We start from the raw sequence: 18324 nt of genomic DNA, 5'->3' as shown, positions 1-18324 counted from the left end.
CATCGCTCAGCCTTCCTCATCTCTCCATAGGCTCTATTCATCCATCTCTCAGCCTTCCTCATCTCTCCATAGGCTCTCTATTCATCCATCTCTCAGCCTTCCTCCTCTCTCCATAGGCTCTATTCATCCATCGCTCAGCCTTCCTCCTCTCTCCATAGGCTCTATTCATCCATCTCTCAGCCTTCCTCCTCTCTCTAAAAGCTCTCTATTCATCCATCGCTCAGCATTCCTCCTCTCTCCATAGGCTCTATTCATCCATCTCTCAGCCTTCCTCCTCTCTCCATAGGCTCTATTCATCCATCTCTCAGCCTTCCTCCTCTCTCCATAGGCTCTATTCATCCATCTCTCAGCCTTCCTCCTCTCTCCATAGGCTCTATTCATCCATCTCTCAGCCTTCCTCTTCTCTCCATAGGCTCTCTATTCATCCATCTCTCAGCCTTCCTCCTCTCTCCATAGGCTCTATTCATCCATCGCTCAGCCCTCCTCCTCTCTCCATAGGCTCTCTATTCATCCATCTCTCAGCCTTCCTCCTCTCTCTAAAAGCTCTCTATTCATCCATCGCTCAGCATTCCTCCTCTCTCCATAGGCTCTATTCATCCATCTCTCAGCCTTCCTCCTCTCTCTAAAAGCTCTCTATTCATCCATCGCTCAGCATTCCTCCTCTCTCCATAGGCTCTATTCATCCATCTCTCAGCCTTCCTCCTCTCTCCATAGGCTCTATTCATCCATCTCTCAGCCTTCCTCCTCTCTCTAAAAGCTCTCTATTCATCCATCTCTCAGCCTTCCTCCTCTCTCCATAGGCTCTATTCATCCATCTCTCAGCCTTCCTCCTCTCTCCATAGGCTCTATTCATCCATCTCTCAGCCTTCCTCCTCTCTCTAAAAGCTCTCTATTCATCCATCTCTCAGCCTTCCTCTTCTCTCCATAGGCTCTCTATTCATCCATCTCTCAGCCTTCCTCCTCTCTCCATAGGCTCTATTCATCCATCTCTCAGCCTTCCTCTTCTCTCCATAGGCTCTCTATTCATCCATCTCTCAGCCTTCCTCCTCTCTCCATAGGCTCTATTCATCCATCGCTCAGCCTTCCTCCTCTCTCCATAGGCTCTCTATTCATCCATCTCTCAGCCTTCCTCCTCTCTCCATAGGCTCTCTATTCATCCATCTCTCAGCCTTCCTCCTCTCTCCATAGGCTCTCTATTCATCCATCTCTCAGCCTTCCTCCTCTCTCCATAGGCTCTCTATTCATCCATCTCTCAAGCCTTTCCCCTCTCTCCATAGGCTCTCTATTCATCCATCTCTCATTCTTCCTCCTCCACCTCTTCTTTCTTCTTTGTTCACTCTGTGTTTGTATTGTCAAGTTGAGTCTGACTCAACCTGATTGGTTTGCCTTGTGTTTGTTTCTTGGTTCTAAACCTCAGAAGGGAAAGGATGGTTGCAAAGTATGAGCTATTCAATCACCTCATAATTTTATAAATGTTTTGTAAAAGAAGAGGGGAGAGAGTGTATGTGTGAACGTGACGGGACCTGACAGTGTGTTAGTATCTCACGGCTGGAGGTGTCACACCCTGTGTCCTCACACACACAACAGGAAGTCTCAGCCGTTCATGACGCATGGCAGTGATGTCACTGGCCCTGTTCCATAAGCCCTTTCTCTGTTAGCCTGCCCTGGGTCGGGTGACCTCCCCTCTCTGCCTCCTCCTCTTTTTGTCCTGTCAGAGCAGGGTTATGACTGTGGATTTTGAAAAAAAAAGTAAACAATTGTCATACTGTAGTAAAAATAAAGATACCTTAATGGAAAATGACTCAAGTAAAAGTGAAAGTCATCCAGTAAAATACTACTTGAGTAAAAGTCTAAAAGTATTTAGTTTTAAATATACTTAAGTATCAAAAGTAAATGTAATTACTAAAACATACTTACAGTGTAACAGATGTCGTCTGGAGATAGAGAGGAGGACCAAGGTGCAGCGTGGTAAGTGTTCATGTCTTTTTAATAAACAAACTGAACACTGGAACAAAACAATAAACGATGTGAACAAAATTAAACAGTACCGTGTGGCCCAAACACTCACACGGAAACAAACACCCACAAACCAAAAGTGAAACCCAGGCTACCTAAGTATGAATCTCAATCAGGGACAACAATTGACAGCTGCCTCTGATTGAGAACCATACTAGGCCAAACTCAAAAACCAACATAGAAAAACCAACATAGACTGCCCACCCCAACTCACGCCCTGACCATACTAAAACAAAGGCAAAAACAAAGGAACTAAGGTCAGAACGTGACAGTACCCCCCCCCCCCCCCCCAAAGGTGCGGACTCCGGCCGCAAAATCTGAACCTATAGGGGAGGGTCTGGGTGGGCGTCTGTCCGCGGTGGCGGCTCTGGCGCGGGACGTGGACCACACTTAACCATAGTTTTTCTGCCTCTTAGCCCGCCACCATGGCCTCTTTAGAGCGGCGACCCTCGCCGTCGACCTCAGACTGGGGACCCTAGCAATGGGTCCTGAATGGACGGGAGATTCCGGTAGCGCCGGACAGGCGGGGGACTCTGGCAGCGCCGGACAGGCGGGAGACTCCGGCAGCGCCGCCGGACAGACGGGAGACTCCGGCTGGGCTGGACAGGCGGGAGACTCCGGCAGCGCCGGACAGGCAGGAGACTCCGGCAGCGCTGGGCAGGTGGAAGGCTCTGGCAGCGCTGGACAGGCGGGAGCACCTGTAGGGAGGAGACAGAGAGAGCCTGGTGCAGGGGGCTGCCACCGGAGGGCTGGTGCGTGGAGGTGCCACCGGATAGACCGGACCGTGAAGGCGCACTGGAGCTCTCGAGCACCGAGCCTGCCCAACACAACCTGGCTGAATGCTCCCCGTAGCCAGGCCAGTGCGGCGAGGTGGAATAGACCGCACTGGGCTGTGCTGGCGAACCGGGGACACCATGTGTAGGTGTAACGGATGTGAAACGGCTAGCTTAGTTAGCGGTGTGCGCTAAATAGCGTTTCAATCAGTGACGTCACTTGCTCTGAGACCTTGAAGTAGTGGTTCCCCTTGCTCTGCAAGGGCCGCGGCTTTTGTGGAGCGATGGGTAACGATGCTTCGAGGGTGTCAGTTGTTGATGTGTGCAGAAGGTCCCTGGTTCGCGCCCGGGTATGGGCGAGGGGACGGTTTAAAATTATACTGTTACATTGATGCTGTTGACCCGGATCACTGGTTGCTGCGGAAAAGGAGGAGGTCAAAAGGGGGGTGAGTGTAACGGATGTGAAACGGCTAGCTTAGTTAGCGGTGTGCGCTAAATAGCGTTTCAATCAGTGACGTCACTTGTTCTGAGACCTTGAAGTAGTGGTTCCCCTTGCTCTGCAAGGGCCGCGGCTTTTGTGGAGCGATGGGTAACGATGCTTCGAGGGTGTCAGTTGTTGATGTGTGCAGAAAGTCCCTAGTTCGCGCCCGGGTATGGGCGAGGGGATGGTCTAAACTTATACTGTTACAACGCCTGACATTTTTGGGGCTGCATCTCGGGCTTCCAACCGCGCTGCCGTGCTGCCTCCAGCTCTGCCTTGGGGCGGCGATATTCTCCAGCCTGTGCCCAGGGTACCTTGCCGTCCACAATCTCCTCCCATGTCCAGTTGTTTCTCCTCCGCAAAGCCACTGCATCAGCCATTGCTCTAATTCTGCGAAGGGAGGTCTTTACCAGATTCGGGATTCCAGACCAAATCCTCCCTGACCGAGGTCCGCAGCTCAGTACCTACTGGGGTGTAATTGCCAAGCTGACCACAGCCTACCATCCTCAGACCAACCTGACCGAGAGGGTAAACCGAACCATGAAGGGGATGATTGCTTCATTCGTGGGGGATCAGCACACAAGGTGGGATCAGCATCTTCCGGAATTTCACTTTGCACTGAACTCTGCCGTGCAGGAGACTTCTGGGGTCACTCCTGCCGAACTCCACCTGGGAAGACCACTAAAGGATCCAATGGACAGAGTCTTGCAATGTTCAAATGTTTCACCTGACTGCCCAGCGTTTGATGCCGTACAACACCACCACACCTTGCTAGCCAGAGTGGAGGCCAGCAAAACCAAAGCCAAACAACGACAGCTGAGAAACTATGACAAACATAGATGATAGTGTTTCCCACCCCAGTCTCGTGTATGGGTACGGTCATATCATCTGTTAAAGGCGTCTAAGAAGTTCACTGCCAAGCTAGCTTCGAGATGGAAAGGTCCATACCTTGTAGTGCAGCAGTTGGGACCAGTGAACTACTTGGTCTGTTTGGAGGACACTGGGGAAGATGTCAGGATAGTGCATGTTGTTGACCTAAAGCCCTGCTACCCTACGGCAGAAGAGCTGGATCGCAGGCAAAAGCAACACCTGCAGGACGTCTTCGTGGAGGACTCTGATGAGGAGGACTTCCCTGGTTTTGTGTAGCAGGAACATGAACCTGTCAAAGCCTGCATCCTCTCTGTTTCTACAGGCTTTGTTTTTTCATGGGGGGAGGAGTGTATCGAAATCCTGCACGGAGCCTTCGCCGTGCACTGCCACTTTAAGAGCGCACCAGCAGTAAGGAAGGAGGAAATAAAGACAGCTCGTTCAGCTCATTGCGGAGGGGCTCTTGGTTGGCGTGACAGTTTGATTGTGTGTGCTATGCTGCAGAATTTTGGTTTATATTCAGCGTGTGTAGTTTATAAAGTATTTAACTCACTCATCGGTGTGACAGTTCTAGGTCGTGGTTGTTATCGTTTGGGACCACGGCAGTTATGGATTGCATGGATTAGTAGCAACATTGTTGCGAAGCTTTAACATACAAACCAATAAACCATCGGACGGTCAGACAGTGCACCGGCACGCCTGAAGACCACAGCTAAGATCTCTCTTGTTCTCTTTCTCTCTTTCGCTTCCCTCTATCGTTCCAGTGCTTTACCCTGCAACAGTCTTTCTATTTTTCAAATGCACTTCCCATTATAAACTACACACGCTGAAAATAAAGCAAACTTCTGCAGCATAGCACACACAATCAAACTGTCGCGCCAACCAAGAGCTCCTCCCCAAAGAGCTGAACGAGCTGTCTTTATTTCCTACTTCCTTACTGCTGATGCGCTCTTAAAGTGGCAGCGCACGGTGAAGGCTCTGTGCAGGATTTCGCCACACTGTAATGAGTACTTTTGTGTGTCAGGGAAAATGTATGGAGTAAAAAGTATATTATTTTCTTTAGGAATGTAGTGAAGTAGAAATAAAAGTTGTCAAAAATATAAATAGTTAAGTACAGAAAAAACTACTTAAGTAGAACTTTAAAGTATTTTTACTTGAGTACTTCACACCACTGGTTTGGGGATTGGGGATGCTTGCACATGTACACGTACACACTCACACACACTCATCTCTGCACGTGCCCCTGGTCCCTGTAGTGAGTGATACCCATCTCAACCAGTCAGACATATAGTCATGTAATGTAGCCTGGGCCCAGCCCAGTTCAGTCTGGTTTAGCCCAGTCCCAGGCCACTCACTCACGCCAGTGACAGAGCCAGAGCAGACATGATGCCATTGCTGCAGCGTTACACTAACACAGTGTTACATTACCACAGCCCTGAAGCAAACAGAATATACTAATCACGAGGGCTTTAACATGTGGCCTCACTCCCAAACAGGACCATACACCCCTTAGATCTAACTCTATCCATACGACATCTTATCATCAGCTGTATTATCTGATGATACCTCATTGGTCTTACCTTACCTTGTGTGTGTGTGTGTGTGTGTTGCAGTGGTCACTCTGTACTCTACCCTGGGGGGTCCGGCCATCACTCATGGTCTGAACGAGACAGAGGTCAGTCACATCATAACCAGCCGAGAGCTACTGGAGACCAGACTCAAGGTGAGAGAACACACACATCTGAAAATGTGTAGATATTATATTAAGAAGTATAGGAAGAAATCAAGAAAGGATAGGAAGAGTGGGAAAGAGGAGTTTATGTGTGGGAGAGAGAGGAGAGGTAAATATGATGCACATTGTGGATCTGGGCTCTGTACTATGCCCACTCTTATCAGTGTGAGATGCAGAGTAGGGCCAGAGATACACAGACCCACCAGCTGGGTTAGAGACAGACCAACACACTGGGTTAGAGACAGACCAACACAATGGGTTAGAGACAGACCAACACACTGGGTTATATACACAGACCGACACACTGGATTAGAGACAGATCAACACACTGGGTTAGAGACAGACCAACACACTGGGTTAGAGACAGACCGACACACTGGGTTAGAGACAGACCAACACAATGGGTTAAAGACACAGACCAACACACTGGGTTAGAGACACAGACAAACACACTGGGTTAGAGACACAGACCAACACACTGGGTTAGAGACACAGACCAACACACTGGGTTATATATACAGACCAACACACTGGGTTAGAGACATACCAACACACTGGTTTAGAGACAGACCAGCACACTGGGTTATAGACACAGACCAACACACTTGGTTAGAGACAGACCAACACACTGGTTTAGAGACACAGAACAACGCAATGGGTTATAGAAAGACCAACACACTGGTCTAGAGACAGACCAACACACTGGGTTAGAGACACAGACCAACACACTGGGTTAGAGACAGACCAACACACTGGGTTTGAGACACAGACCAACACACTGGTTTAGAGACAGACCAACACACTGGTTTAGAGACACAGACCAGCACACTGGTCTAGAGACAGACCAACACACTGGGTTAGAGACACAGACCAACACACTGGGTTATGGAAAGACCAACACACTGGTTTAGAGACAGACCAACACACTGGGTTATATAAAGACCAACATACTGGTCTAGAGACAGACCAACACACTGGGTTAGAGACACAGACCAACACACTGGGTTATAGACACAGACCAACACACTGGGTTATAGACACATACTGACACACTGGGTTATAGAAAGACCAACACACTGGTTTAGAGACAGACCAACACACTGGGTTAGAGACACAGACCAACACACTGGGTTATAGACACATACTGACACACTGGGTTATAGAAAGACCAACACACTGGTTTAGAGACAGACCAACACACTGGGTTAGAGACGCAGACCAACACAAGGGGTTAAAGACACATACTGACACACTGGGTTATAGCCACAGACCAACACACTGGTTTATAGAAAGACCAACACTCTGGGTTATAGACACAGATCAACACACTGGGTTATAGACACAAACCAACACAATGGGTTAGAGACACATACCAACACAATGGGTTATAGACAACGACCAACACACTGGGTTATAGACAGTGACACACTGGGTTATAGACAAAGACCAACACACTGGATTAAAAAAACACTACCCCGCTGGGTTATAGACACATACCAACACACTGGGTTATAGACACAGACCAACACACTGGGTTATAGACACAGACCAACACACTTGGTTATAGACACAGACCAACACACTGGGTTATAGACACAGACCAACACACTGGGTTATAGACACAGACCAACACACTGGGTTATAGACACAGACCAACACACTGGGTTATAGACACAGACCAACACACTGGGTTATAGACACAGACCAACACACTGGGTTATAGACAACGACCAACACACTGGGTTATAGACACAGACCAACACACTGGGTTATAGACACAGACCAACAGACTGGGTCATAGACAGTGACACACTGGGTTATAGACAAAGACCAACACACTGGATTAAAAAAACACTACCCTGCTGGGTTATAGACACAGACCAACACACTGGTTTATAGACACAGACCAACACACTGGGTTAGAGACACAAAACAACACACTGGGTTATAGACAGACCAACACACTGGGTTATAGACACATACCAACACACTGGGTTATAGACACAGACCAACACACTGGGTTATAGGCACAGACCAACACACTGGGTTATAGACACAGACCAACACACTGGGTTATAGACACAGACCAACACACTGGGTTATAGACACAGACCAACACACTGGGTTATAGACACAGACCAACAGACTGGGTTAGAGACACAGACCAACACACTGGGTTATAGACAAACCAACATTATGGGTTATAGAAAGACCAACACTCTGGGTTATAGACAGACCAACACACCGGGTTAGAGACAGACCAACACTCTGGGTTATAGACAGACTACCACACTGGGTTATAGACAGACCGACATTCTGGGTTAGAGACACAGACCAACACTCTGGGTTATAGACAGACCAACACTCTGGGTTATAGACAGACCAACACTCTGGGTTATAGACGGACCAACACTCTGGGTTATAGACACAGACCAACACTCTGGGTTATAGACACAGACCAACACACTGGGTTATAGACACATACTGACACACTGGGTTATAGAAAGACCAACACACTGGTTTAGAGACAGACCAACACACTGGGTTAGTGACGCAGACCAACACAAGGGGTTAAAGACACATACTGACACACTGGGTTATAGCCACAGACCAACACACTGGTTTATAGAAAGACCAACACTCTGGGTTATAGACACAGATCAACACACTGGGTTATAGACACAAACCAACACAATGGGTTAGAGACACATACCAACACAATGGGTTATAGACAACGACCAACACACTGGGTTATAGACAGTGACACACTGGGTTATAGACAAAGACCAACACACTGGATTAAAAAAACACTACCCCGCTGGGTTATAGACACATACCAACACACTGGGTTATAGACACAGACCAACACACTGGGTTATAGACACAGACCAACACACTTGGTTATAGACACAGACCAACACACTGGGTTATAGACACAGACCAACACACTGGGTTATAGACACAGACCAACACACTGGGTTATAGACACAGACCAACACACTGGGTTATAGACACAGACCAACACACTGGGTTATAGACACAGACCAACACACTGGGTTATAGACAACGACCAACACACTGGGTTATAGACACAGACCAACACACTGGGTTATAGACAGAGACCAACAGACTGGGTCATAGACAGTGACACACTGGGTTATAGACAAAGACCAACACACTGGATTAAAAAAACACTACCCTGCTGGGTTATAGACACAGACCAACACACTGGTTTATAGACACAGACCAACACACTGGGTTAGAGACACAAAACAACACACTGGGTTATAGACAGACCAACACACTGGGTTATAGACACATACCAACACACTGGGTTATAGACACAGACCAACACACTGGGTTATAGGCACAGACCAACACACTGGGTTATAGACACAGACCAACACACTGGGTTATAGACACAGACCAACACACTGGGTTATAGACACAGACCAACACACTGGGTTATAGACACAGACCAACAGACTGGGTTAGAGACACAGACCAACACACTGGGTTATAGACAAACCAACATTATGGGTTATAGAAAGACCAACACTCTGGGTTATAGACAGACCAACACACCGGGTTAGAGACAGACCAACACTCTGGGTTATAGACAGACTACCACACTGGGTTATAGACAGACCGACATTCTGGGTTAGAGACACAGACCAACACTCTGGGTTATAGACAGACCAACACTCTGGGTTATAGACAGACCAACACTCTGGGTTATAGACGGACCAACACTCTGGGTTATAGACACAGACCAACACTCTGGGTTATAGACACAGACCAACACTCTGGGGACAGACCAACACTCTGGGTTATAGACACAGACCAACACACTGGGTTATAGACACAGACCAACACACTGGGTTATAGACACAGACCAACACTCTGGGTTATAGACAGACCAACACTCTGGGTTATAGACAGACCAACACTCTGGGTTATAGACAGACCAACACTCTGGGTTATAGACACAGACCAACACTCTGGGTTATAGACAGACCAACACTCTGGGTTATAGACAGACCAACACACTGGGTTATAGACAGACCAGCACTCTGGGTTATAGACAGACCAGCACTCTGGGTTATAGACAGACCAACACTCTGGGTTATAGACAGACCAACACACTGGGTTATAGACAGACCAACACTCTGGGTTATAGACAGACCAACACTCTGGGTTATAGACAGACCAACACTCTGGGTTATAGACAGACCAACACTCTGGGTTATAGACAGACCAACACTCTGGGTTATAGACACAGACCAGCACTCTGGGTTATAGACAGACCAACACTATTGGTTATAGACAGACCAACACTCTGGGTTATAGACAGACCAACACTCTGGGTTATAGACAGACCAACACACTGGGTTATAGACAGACCAGCACTCTGGGTTATAGACAGACCAACACTCTGGGTTATAGACAGACCAGCACTCTGGGTTATAGACAGACCAACACTCTGGGTTATAGACAGACCAACACTCTGGGTTATAGACAGACCAACACACTGGGTTATAGACACAGACCAACACTCTGGGTTATAGACAGACCAACACACTGGGTTATAGACAGACTAACACTCTGGGTTATAGACAGACCAACACTCTGGGTTATAGACAGACCAACACTCTGGGTTATAGACAGACCAACACTCTGGGTTATAGACAGACCAACACTCTGGGTTATAGAAAGACCAACACTCTGGGTTATAGACAGACCAACACTCTGGGTTATAGACATACCAACACTCTGGGTTATAGACAGACCAACACTCTGGGTTATAGACAGACCAACACTCTGGGTTATAGACAGACCAACACTCTGGGTTATAGACAGACCAACACTCTGGGTTATAGACAGACTAGCACTCTGGGTTATAGACAGACCAACACACTGGGTTAGAGACAGACCAACACTCTGGGTTATAGACAGACCAACACTCTGGGTTATAGACAGACCAACACTCTGGGTTATAGAAAGACCAACACTCTGGGTTATAGACAGACCAACACTCTGGGTTATAGACAGACCAACACTCTGGGTTATAGAAAGACCAACACTCTGGGTTATAGACAGACCAACACTCTGGGTTATAGACATACCAACACTCTGGGTTATAGACAGACCAACACTCTGGGTTATAGACAGACCAACACTCTGGGTTATAGACAGACCAACACTCTGGGTTATAGACAGACCAACACTCTGGGTTATAGACAGACTAGCACTCTGGGTTATAGACAGACCAACACACTGGGTTAGAGACAGACCAACACTCTGGGTTATAGACACAGACCAACACTCTGGGTTATAGACAGACCAACACTCTGGGTTATAGACAGACCAGCACTCTGGGTTATAGACAGACCAACACTCTGGGTTATAGACAGACCAACACTCTGGGTTATAGACAGACCAGCACTCTGGGTTATAGACAGACCAACACTCTGGGTTATAGACACAGACCAACACTCTGGGTTATAGACAGACCAACACTCTGGGTTATAGACAGACCAACACTCTGGGTTATAGACAGACCAACACTCTGGGTTATAGACAGACCAACACTCTGGGTTATAGACAGACCAGCACTCTGGGTTATAGACACAGACCAACACTCTGGGTTATAGACAGACCAACACTCTGGGTTATAGACAGACCAACACTCTGGGTTATAGACAGACCAACACTCTGGGTTATAGACAGACCAACACTCTGGGTTATAGACAGACCAACACTCTGGGTTATAGACAGACCAACACTCTGGGTTATAGACAGACCAGCACTCTGGGTTATAGACACAGACCAACACTCTGGGTTATAGACGGACCAACACTCTGGGTTATAGACACAGACCAACACTCTGGGTTATAGACACAGACCAACACACTGGGTTATAGACACATACTGACACACTGGGTTATAGAAAGACCAACACACTGGTTTAGAGACAGACCAACACACTGGGTTAGTGACGCAGACCAACACAAGGGGTTAAAGACACATACTGACACACTGGGTTATAGCCACAGACCAACACACTGGTTTATAGAAAGACCAACACTCTGGGTTATAGACACAGATCAACACACTGGGTTATAGACACAAACCAACACAATGGGTTAGAGACACATACCAACACAATGGGTTATAGACAACGACCAACACACTGGGTTATAGACAGTGACACACTGGGTTATAGACAAAGACCAACACACTGGATTAAAAAAACACTACCCCGCTGGGTTATAGACACATACCAACACACTGGGTTATAGACACAGACCAACACACTGGGTTATAGACACAGACCAACACACTTGGTTATAGACACAGACCAACACACTGGGTTATAGACACAGACCAACACACTGGGTTATAGACACAGACCAACACACTGGGTTATAGACACAGACCAACACACTGGGTTATAGACACAGACCAACACACTGGGTTATAGACACAGACCAACACACTGGGTTATAGACAACGACCAACACACTGGGTTATAGACACAGACCAACACACTGGGTTATAGACACAGACCAACAGACTGGGTCATAGACAGTGACACACTGGGTTATAGACAAAGACCAACACACTGGATTAAAAAAACACTACCCTGCTGGGTTATAGACACAGACCAACACACTGGTTTATAGACACAGACCAACACACTGGGTTAGAGACACAAAACAACACACTGGGTTATAGACAGACCAACACACTGGGTTATAGACACATACCAACACACTGGGTTATAGACACAGACCAACACACTGGGTTATAGGCACAGACCAACACACTGGGTTATAGACACAGACCAACACACTGGGTTATAGACACAGACCAACACACTGGGTTATAGACACAGACCAACACACTGGGTTATAGACACAGACCAACAGACTGGGTTAGAGACACAGACCAACACACTGGGTTATAGACAAACCAACATTATGGGTTATAGAAAGACCAACACTCTGGGTTATAGACAGACCAACACACCGGGTTAGAGACAGACCAACACTCTGGGTTATAGACAGACTACCACACTGGGTTATAGACAGACCGACATTCTGGGTTAGAGACACAGACCAACACTCTGGGTTATAGACAGACCAACACTCTGGGTTATAGACAGACCAACACTCTGGGTTATAGACGGACCAACACTCTGGGTTATAGACACAGACCAACACTCTGGGTTATAGACACAGACCAACACTCTGGGGACAGACCAACACTCTGGGTTATAGACACAGACCAACACACTGGGTTATAGACACAGACCAACACACTGGGTTATAGACACAGACCAACACTCTGGGTTATAGACAGACCAACACTCTGGGTTATAGACAGACCAACACTCTGGGTTATAGACAGACCAACACTCTGGGTTATAGACACAGACCAACACTCTGGGTTATAGACAGACCAACACTCTGGGTTATAGACAGACCAACACACTGGGTTATAGACAGACCAGCACTCTGGGTTATAGACAGACCAGCACTCTGGGTTATAGACAGACCAACACTCTGGGTTATAGACAGACCAACACACTGGGTTATAGACAGACCAACACTCTGGGTTATAGACAGACCAACACTCTGGGTTATAGACAGACCAACACTCTGGGTTATAGACAGACCAACACTCTGGGTTATAGACAGACCAACACTCTTGGTTATAGACACAGACCAGCACTCTGGGTTATAGACAGACCAACACTATTGGTTATAGACAGACCAACACTCTGGGTTATAGACAGACCAACACTCTGGGTTATAGACAGACCAACACACTGGGTTATAGACAGACCAGCACTCTGGGTTATAGACAGACCAACACTCTGGGTTATAGACAGACCAGCACTCTGGGTTATAGACAGACCAACACTCTGGGTTATAGACAGACCAACACTCTGGGTTATAGACAGACCAACACACTGGGTTATAGACACAGACCAACACTCTGGGTTATAGACAGACCAACACACTGGGTTATAGACAGACCAACACTCTGGGTTATAGACAGACCAACACTCTGGGTTATAGACAGACCAACACTCTGGGTTATAGACAGACCAACACTCTGGGTTATAGACAGACCAACACTCTGGGTTATAGAAAGACCAACACTCTGGGTTATAGACAGACCAACACTCTGGGTTATAGACATACCAACACTCTGGGTTATAGACAGACCAACACTCTGGGTTATAGACAGACCAACACTCTGGGTTATAGACAGACCAACACTCTGGGTTATAGACAGACCAACACTCTGGGTTATAGACAGACTAGCACTCTGGGTTATAGACAGACCAACACACTGGGTTAGAGACAGACCAACACTCTGGGTTATAGACACAGACCAACACTCTGGGTTATAGACAGACCAACACTCTGGGTTATAGACAGACCAGCACTCTGGGTTATAGACAGACCAACACTCTGGGTTATAGACAGACCAACACTCTGGGTTATAGACAGACCAGCACTCTGGGTTATAGACAGACCAACACTCTGGGTTATAGACACAGACCAACACTCTGGGTTATAGACAGACCAACACTCTGGGTTATAGACAGACCAACACTCTGGGTTATAGACAGACCAACACTCTGGGTTATAGACAGACCAACACTCTGGGTTATAGACAGACCAGCACTCTGGGTTATAGACACAGACCAACACTCTGGGTTATAGACAGACCAACACTATTGGTTATAGACAGACCAACACTCTGGGTTATAGACAGACCAACACTCTGGGTTATAGACAGACCAGCACTCTGGGTTATAGACACAGACCAACACTCTGGGTTATAGACAGACCAACACTCTGGGTTATAGACACAGACCAACACTCTGGGTTATAGACAGACCAACACTATTGGTTATAGACACAGACCAACACTCTGGGTTATAGACACAGACCAGCACTCTGGGTTATAGACACAGACCAACACTCTGGGTTATAGACAGACCAACACTCTGGGTTATAGACAGACCAACACTCTGGGTTATAGACAGACCAACACACTGGGTTATAGACAGACCAACACACTGGGTTATAGACAGACCAGCACTCTGGGTTATAGACAGACCAACACTCTGGGTTATAGACAGACCAGCACTCTGGGTTATAGACAGACCAACACTCTGGGTTATAGACACAGACCAACACTCTGGGTTATAGACAGACCAACACTCTGGGTTATAGACAGACTTACAGTCCATTCTCCCTCCCGAGGAGAGTGACACTGAATAGACCCAGTAAAGCAAAATGTATCTGTCAAAACATGAAAGAGTTGTCTCACGTGTTTAGGTTGTCTAAACCTACTGAAGTAGAACGATGTACAAAGTGCATGTGTTTATTTTGTATGTCCACGAGTACAGAAAGGTCAAGCCTTTGAAAACATACCTGAAAATGAACAGGTAAACAGAACAAGTGTTTGTTGCCAGGTGTCAGTCTGCAACCAGAATAAATCAGCCAACCCCTGTCAGTGTGCCTTATCCCTGTCCTGACCAACCATTTGATGGTTACAGTATATTTGTCTTAAAGATCTCTTTGTGTTTCCTGGTTGAGTTTAGTTCATCCTGCTGGAGGTGCCCAGGCTGCAGCACATCATTGTGGTGGATGACACGCCCACCGAGTGGCCTGGTTACCCACGAGGCATCAGTGTCCACAACATGGCCACTGTTCAGGGACTGCGGACCAAGCCTGAGAATGGTAAACGTGTGTGTGTGTGTGTGTGTTGCAGTGATCACTCTGCTAAAATAGCCCCCCCCACCACATCTCCCCTCCTCATCTCCTCCCTGTATCTCTGGGTCCATGTTCATGTCAGAACAAGGCTCCTCCTCTCCTCCCTGTATCTCTGGGTCCATTTTCATGTCAGAACAAGGCTCCTCCTCTCCTCCCTGTATCTCTGGGTCCATGTTCATGTCAGAACAAGGCTCCTCCTCTCCTCCCTGTATCTCTGGGTCCATGTTCATGTCAGAACAAGGCTCCTCCTCTCGCAGACTCCAAGTCACGTCCCTCTCCTCTCTCTATCTCTCCTCTCCCTTCTTTCTATCTCTGTCTTGCGTGTCTTCTGTGTTGGTTGTTTTTTCTGCACCCGCTGGTGACGTCTTGGAAATATTTATACCCCCCACTCCCCCAGCCCTAAAACAACAATTGAAAACACGTCTTAATTTTCCACATGAGGACAACAGAGAAAACTGTTTACTGTTGTTTCTTATATAATCTAGAACAGGGATTATAAAAACAAATCCGCTCGTGACCCAAATCATCCTCCAGCAACCCAAATGAAGAAGAATACTGTGTGATTGTAGATGTAATCTTAAAACACACCTCTCACATGCCCAGGGCCCACTTTGGGTCCCGACCCATAGTTTAAGAACCCTACACGATCTAGAATCATCTCAGTCCTTTCCACATTGTCAGAATCCACATTGAATTACATAATATAACTTCTGAGTGGCTTTTTGGCAAGCCTAGACAAGATGAACATGTCTTGGAGAACTTAAACCCAAACATTTGAAGTGGGCTGTCGGGGAGGAGATGCTTTACTTCAATTGAACAGATGACAGACAGTTAACACAGCCAAAACTCAGAGAAGAGAGAGAGCAGAGGAAGAGAGCCATAGGGAGGGAGAGAGAGGCATGGAGAGAGATAGAGGCAGAGAGCAGAAAGAGAGAGAGAGGTAGATGTGTTTTTGGCAGTAACACAGCTCTTAGACATACCTTATCTTGAGTGCAAAGAGGCTGAAGGACGTTTACTAAATGGTGCCATTGTCTTTAATGTTTTTCAATGTTTCACCTGACTGATGTTCCTCTTCCTCTTCATTCCATTAGGAATGTTCCGTTCTTCTTCTCCTTTAGATATTCATCATTATGTGTGTTTTATTCCACTTCCTCTACCCCAATCTTGTTTAACGACACCCATATCTTCCCAGGACCTTTGCCTACAGACTTCACATCCCAGACTATATATCCTAACATGGACTTAACAAGCCTCCTCCATTTATTGTGCTGACCTGCACCATATCTTCTGAACTCCCTTTTCCTACAATATGCTGAATATTTACAAAAACTTGCTTTCATGCAATGCCATTAACTAATTTGTTTGTGTGTGTGTGTGTGTGTGTGTGTGTGTGTGTGTGTGTGTGTGTGTGTGTGTGTAGTGTGTCAGGGGCGTAAACAGCCCATGCCCTCTGACATCGCTGTCATCATGTACACCAGCGGCTCCACTGGCATACCCAAGGGAGTCATGATCTCCCATAGCAACATCATTGCTGGCATCACTGGCATGGCAGAAAGGATACCCAACCTGGGGTAAGTACCACAAACCTGCCAACCTTATACCCTCCTGGGCTTTACATACCATCACCTTCCTCCAGTACCAAACTACTATCCACATTTCCTAATAAGCAGAATATTCCTGAATCACGGAATACCACTTTGAACAAGTTCTACAGTCCAGGCTGGCTTCCATAGTGTACCTTCTCCAGGAAGATGACATGTTTACATAGCCCTTTTTCAGCTGGAGCTGTCTTAGAGGAAGATCCCATCATGTCCTGACTATGCTCTTTGACTGATCTCAGCTGTCATAGTAGGTCCCATTTCAACGCTGAATTAAAGAAAACACTCAAAGTGATCTTTGAGGACAACTTCGAGGACAACTTCCTGATTGGGGCCTTGGTGTCAGCTGAACACGTGCAGAAGCGTGTGTTTAAGACTGTGCTTCGTGTTCTTAAAAAAACTCTCACTTTCTCTGGAGAACAGGATTGGGGAAGAGAGGGAAGCGAGGAAAATGGGAAAAGTAGGATGGGAGAGAGGGGGTCAGATCGTTACCCTCCAGAGTGCTTTGTGTATTTTGTTGTTTAATTGTGTAAACCTTTCTTATACATATAGTTTTGTCATGCAAGTTTATTGAAAGACGATAGTGTACTGTTGGACTACTGTCTGTCTGTCTGTCTGTCTGTCTGTCTGTCTGTCTGTCTGTCTGTCTGTCTGTCTGTCTGTCTGTCTGTCTGTCTGTCTGTCTGTCTGTCTGTCTGTCTGTCCTCCTGTCTGTCTGTCTGTCTGTGTCTGTCTCTGTCTGTCTGTCTGTCTGTCCTCCTGTCTGTCTGTCTGTCTGTCTGTCTGTCTGTCTGTCTGTCTGTCTGTCTGTCTGTCTGTCTGTCTGTCCGTCCATATGCTAAAATAATAAGGAGTTTAATAAGTATTTATATTGTTATTTATATTGTTCTGTGGCAGTGAGAATGACACCTATATCGGGTACCTCCCTCTGGCCCATGTGTTGGAGCTGAGTGCAGAGCTGGTGTGTGTGGCTCACGGCTGCAGGATCGGCTACTCCTCCCCCCAGACACTAGCGGACCAGGTGAGGTGGTCCCCTCTGCTCTGCACATGTTTGGAC

At 47.0% G+C, this 18324-nt stretch overlaps 1 protein-coding gene across 1 annotated transcript in view; it reads left to right on the top strand.

Annotated features, from left to right (window-relative positions):
* The window catches only part of LOC110504108 (fatty acid CoA ligase Acsl3), a 56915-nt gene that overhangs the window by 27424 nt on the left and 11167 nt on the right, over window positions 1-18324 (top strand). Inside the window, exons 3-6 of the mRNA XM_036961352.2 lie at window positions 5751-5860; window positions 15498-15636; window positions 17090-17240; window positions 18165-18288. Coding sequence (XP_036817247.1) covers window positions 5751-5860; window positions 15498-15636; window positions 17090-17240; window positions 18165-18288 — 524 coding nt within the window. The remainder of the gene's footprint in view (window positions 1-5750; window positions 5861-15497; window positions 15637-17089; window positions 17241-18164; window positions 18289-18324) is intronic.

The sequence above is a fragment of the Oncorhynchus mykiss genome, chromosome 24, assembly GCF_057628025.1.
Source record: "Oncorhynchus mykiss isolate SJ-2025 chromosome 24, ASM5762802v1, whole genome shotgun sequence".
Taxonomy (NCBI): Eukaryota; Metazoa; Chordata; class Actinopteri; order Salmoniformes; family Salmonidae; genus Oncorhynchus; species Oncorhynchus mykiss.
The sequence above is the reverse complement of the archived record's forward strand: the minus strand, read 5'-3'. Positions and strand labels throughout refer to the sequence as shown.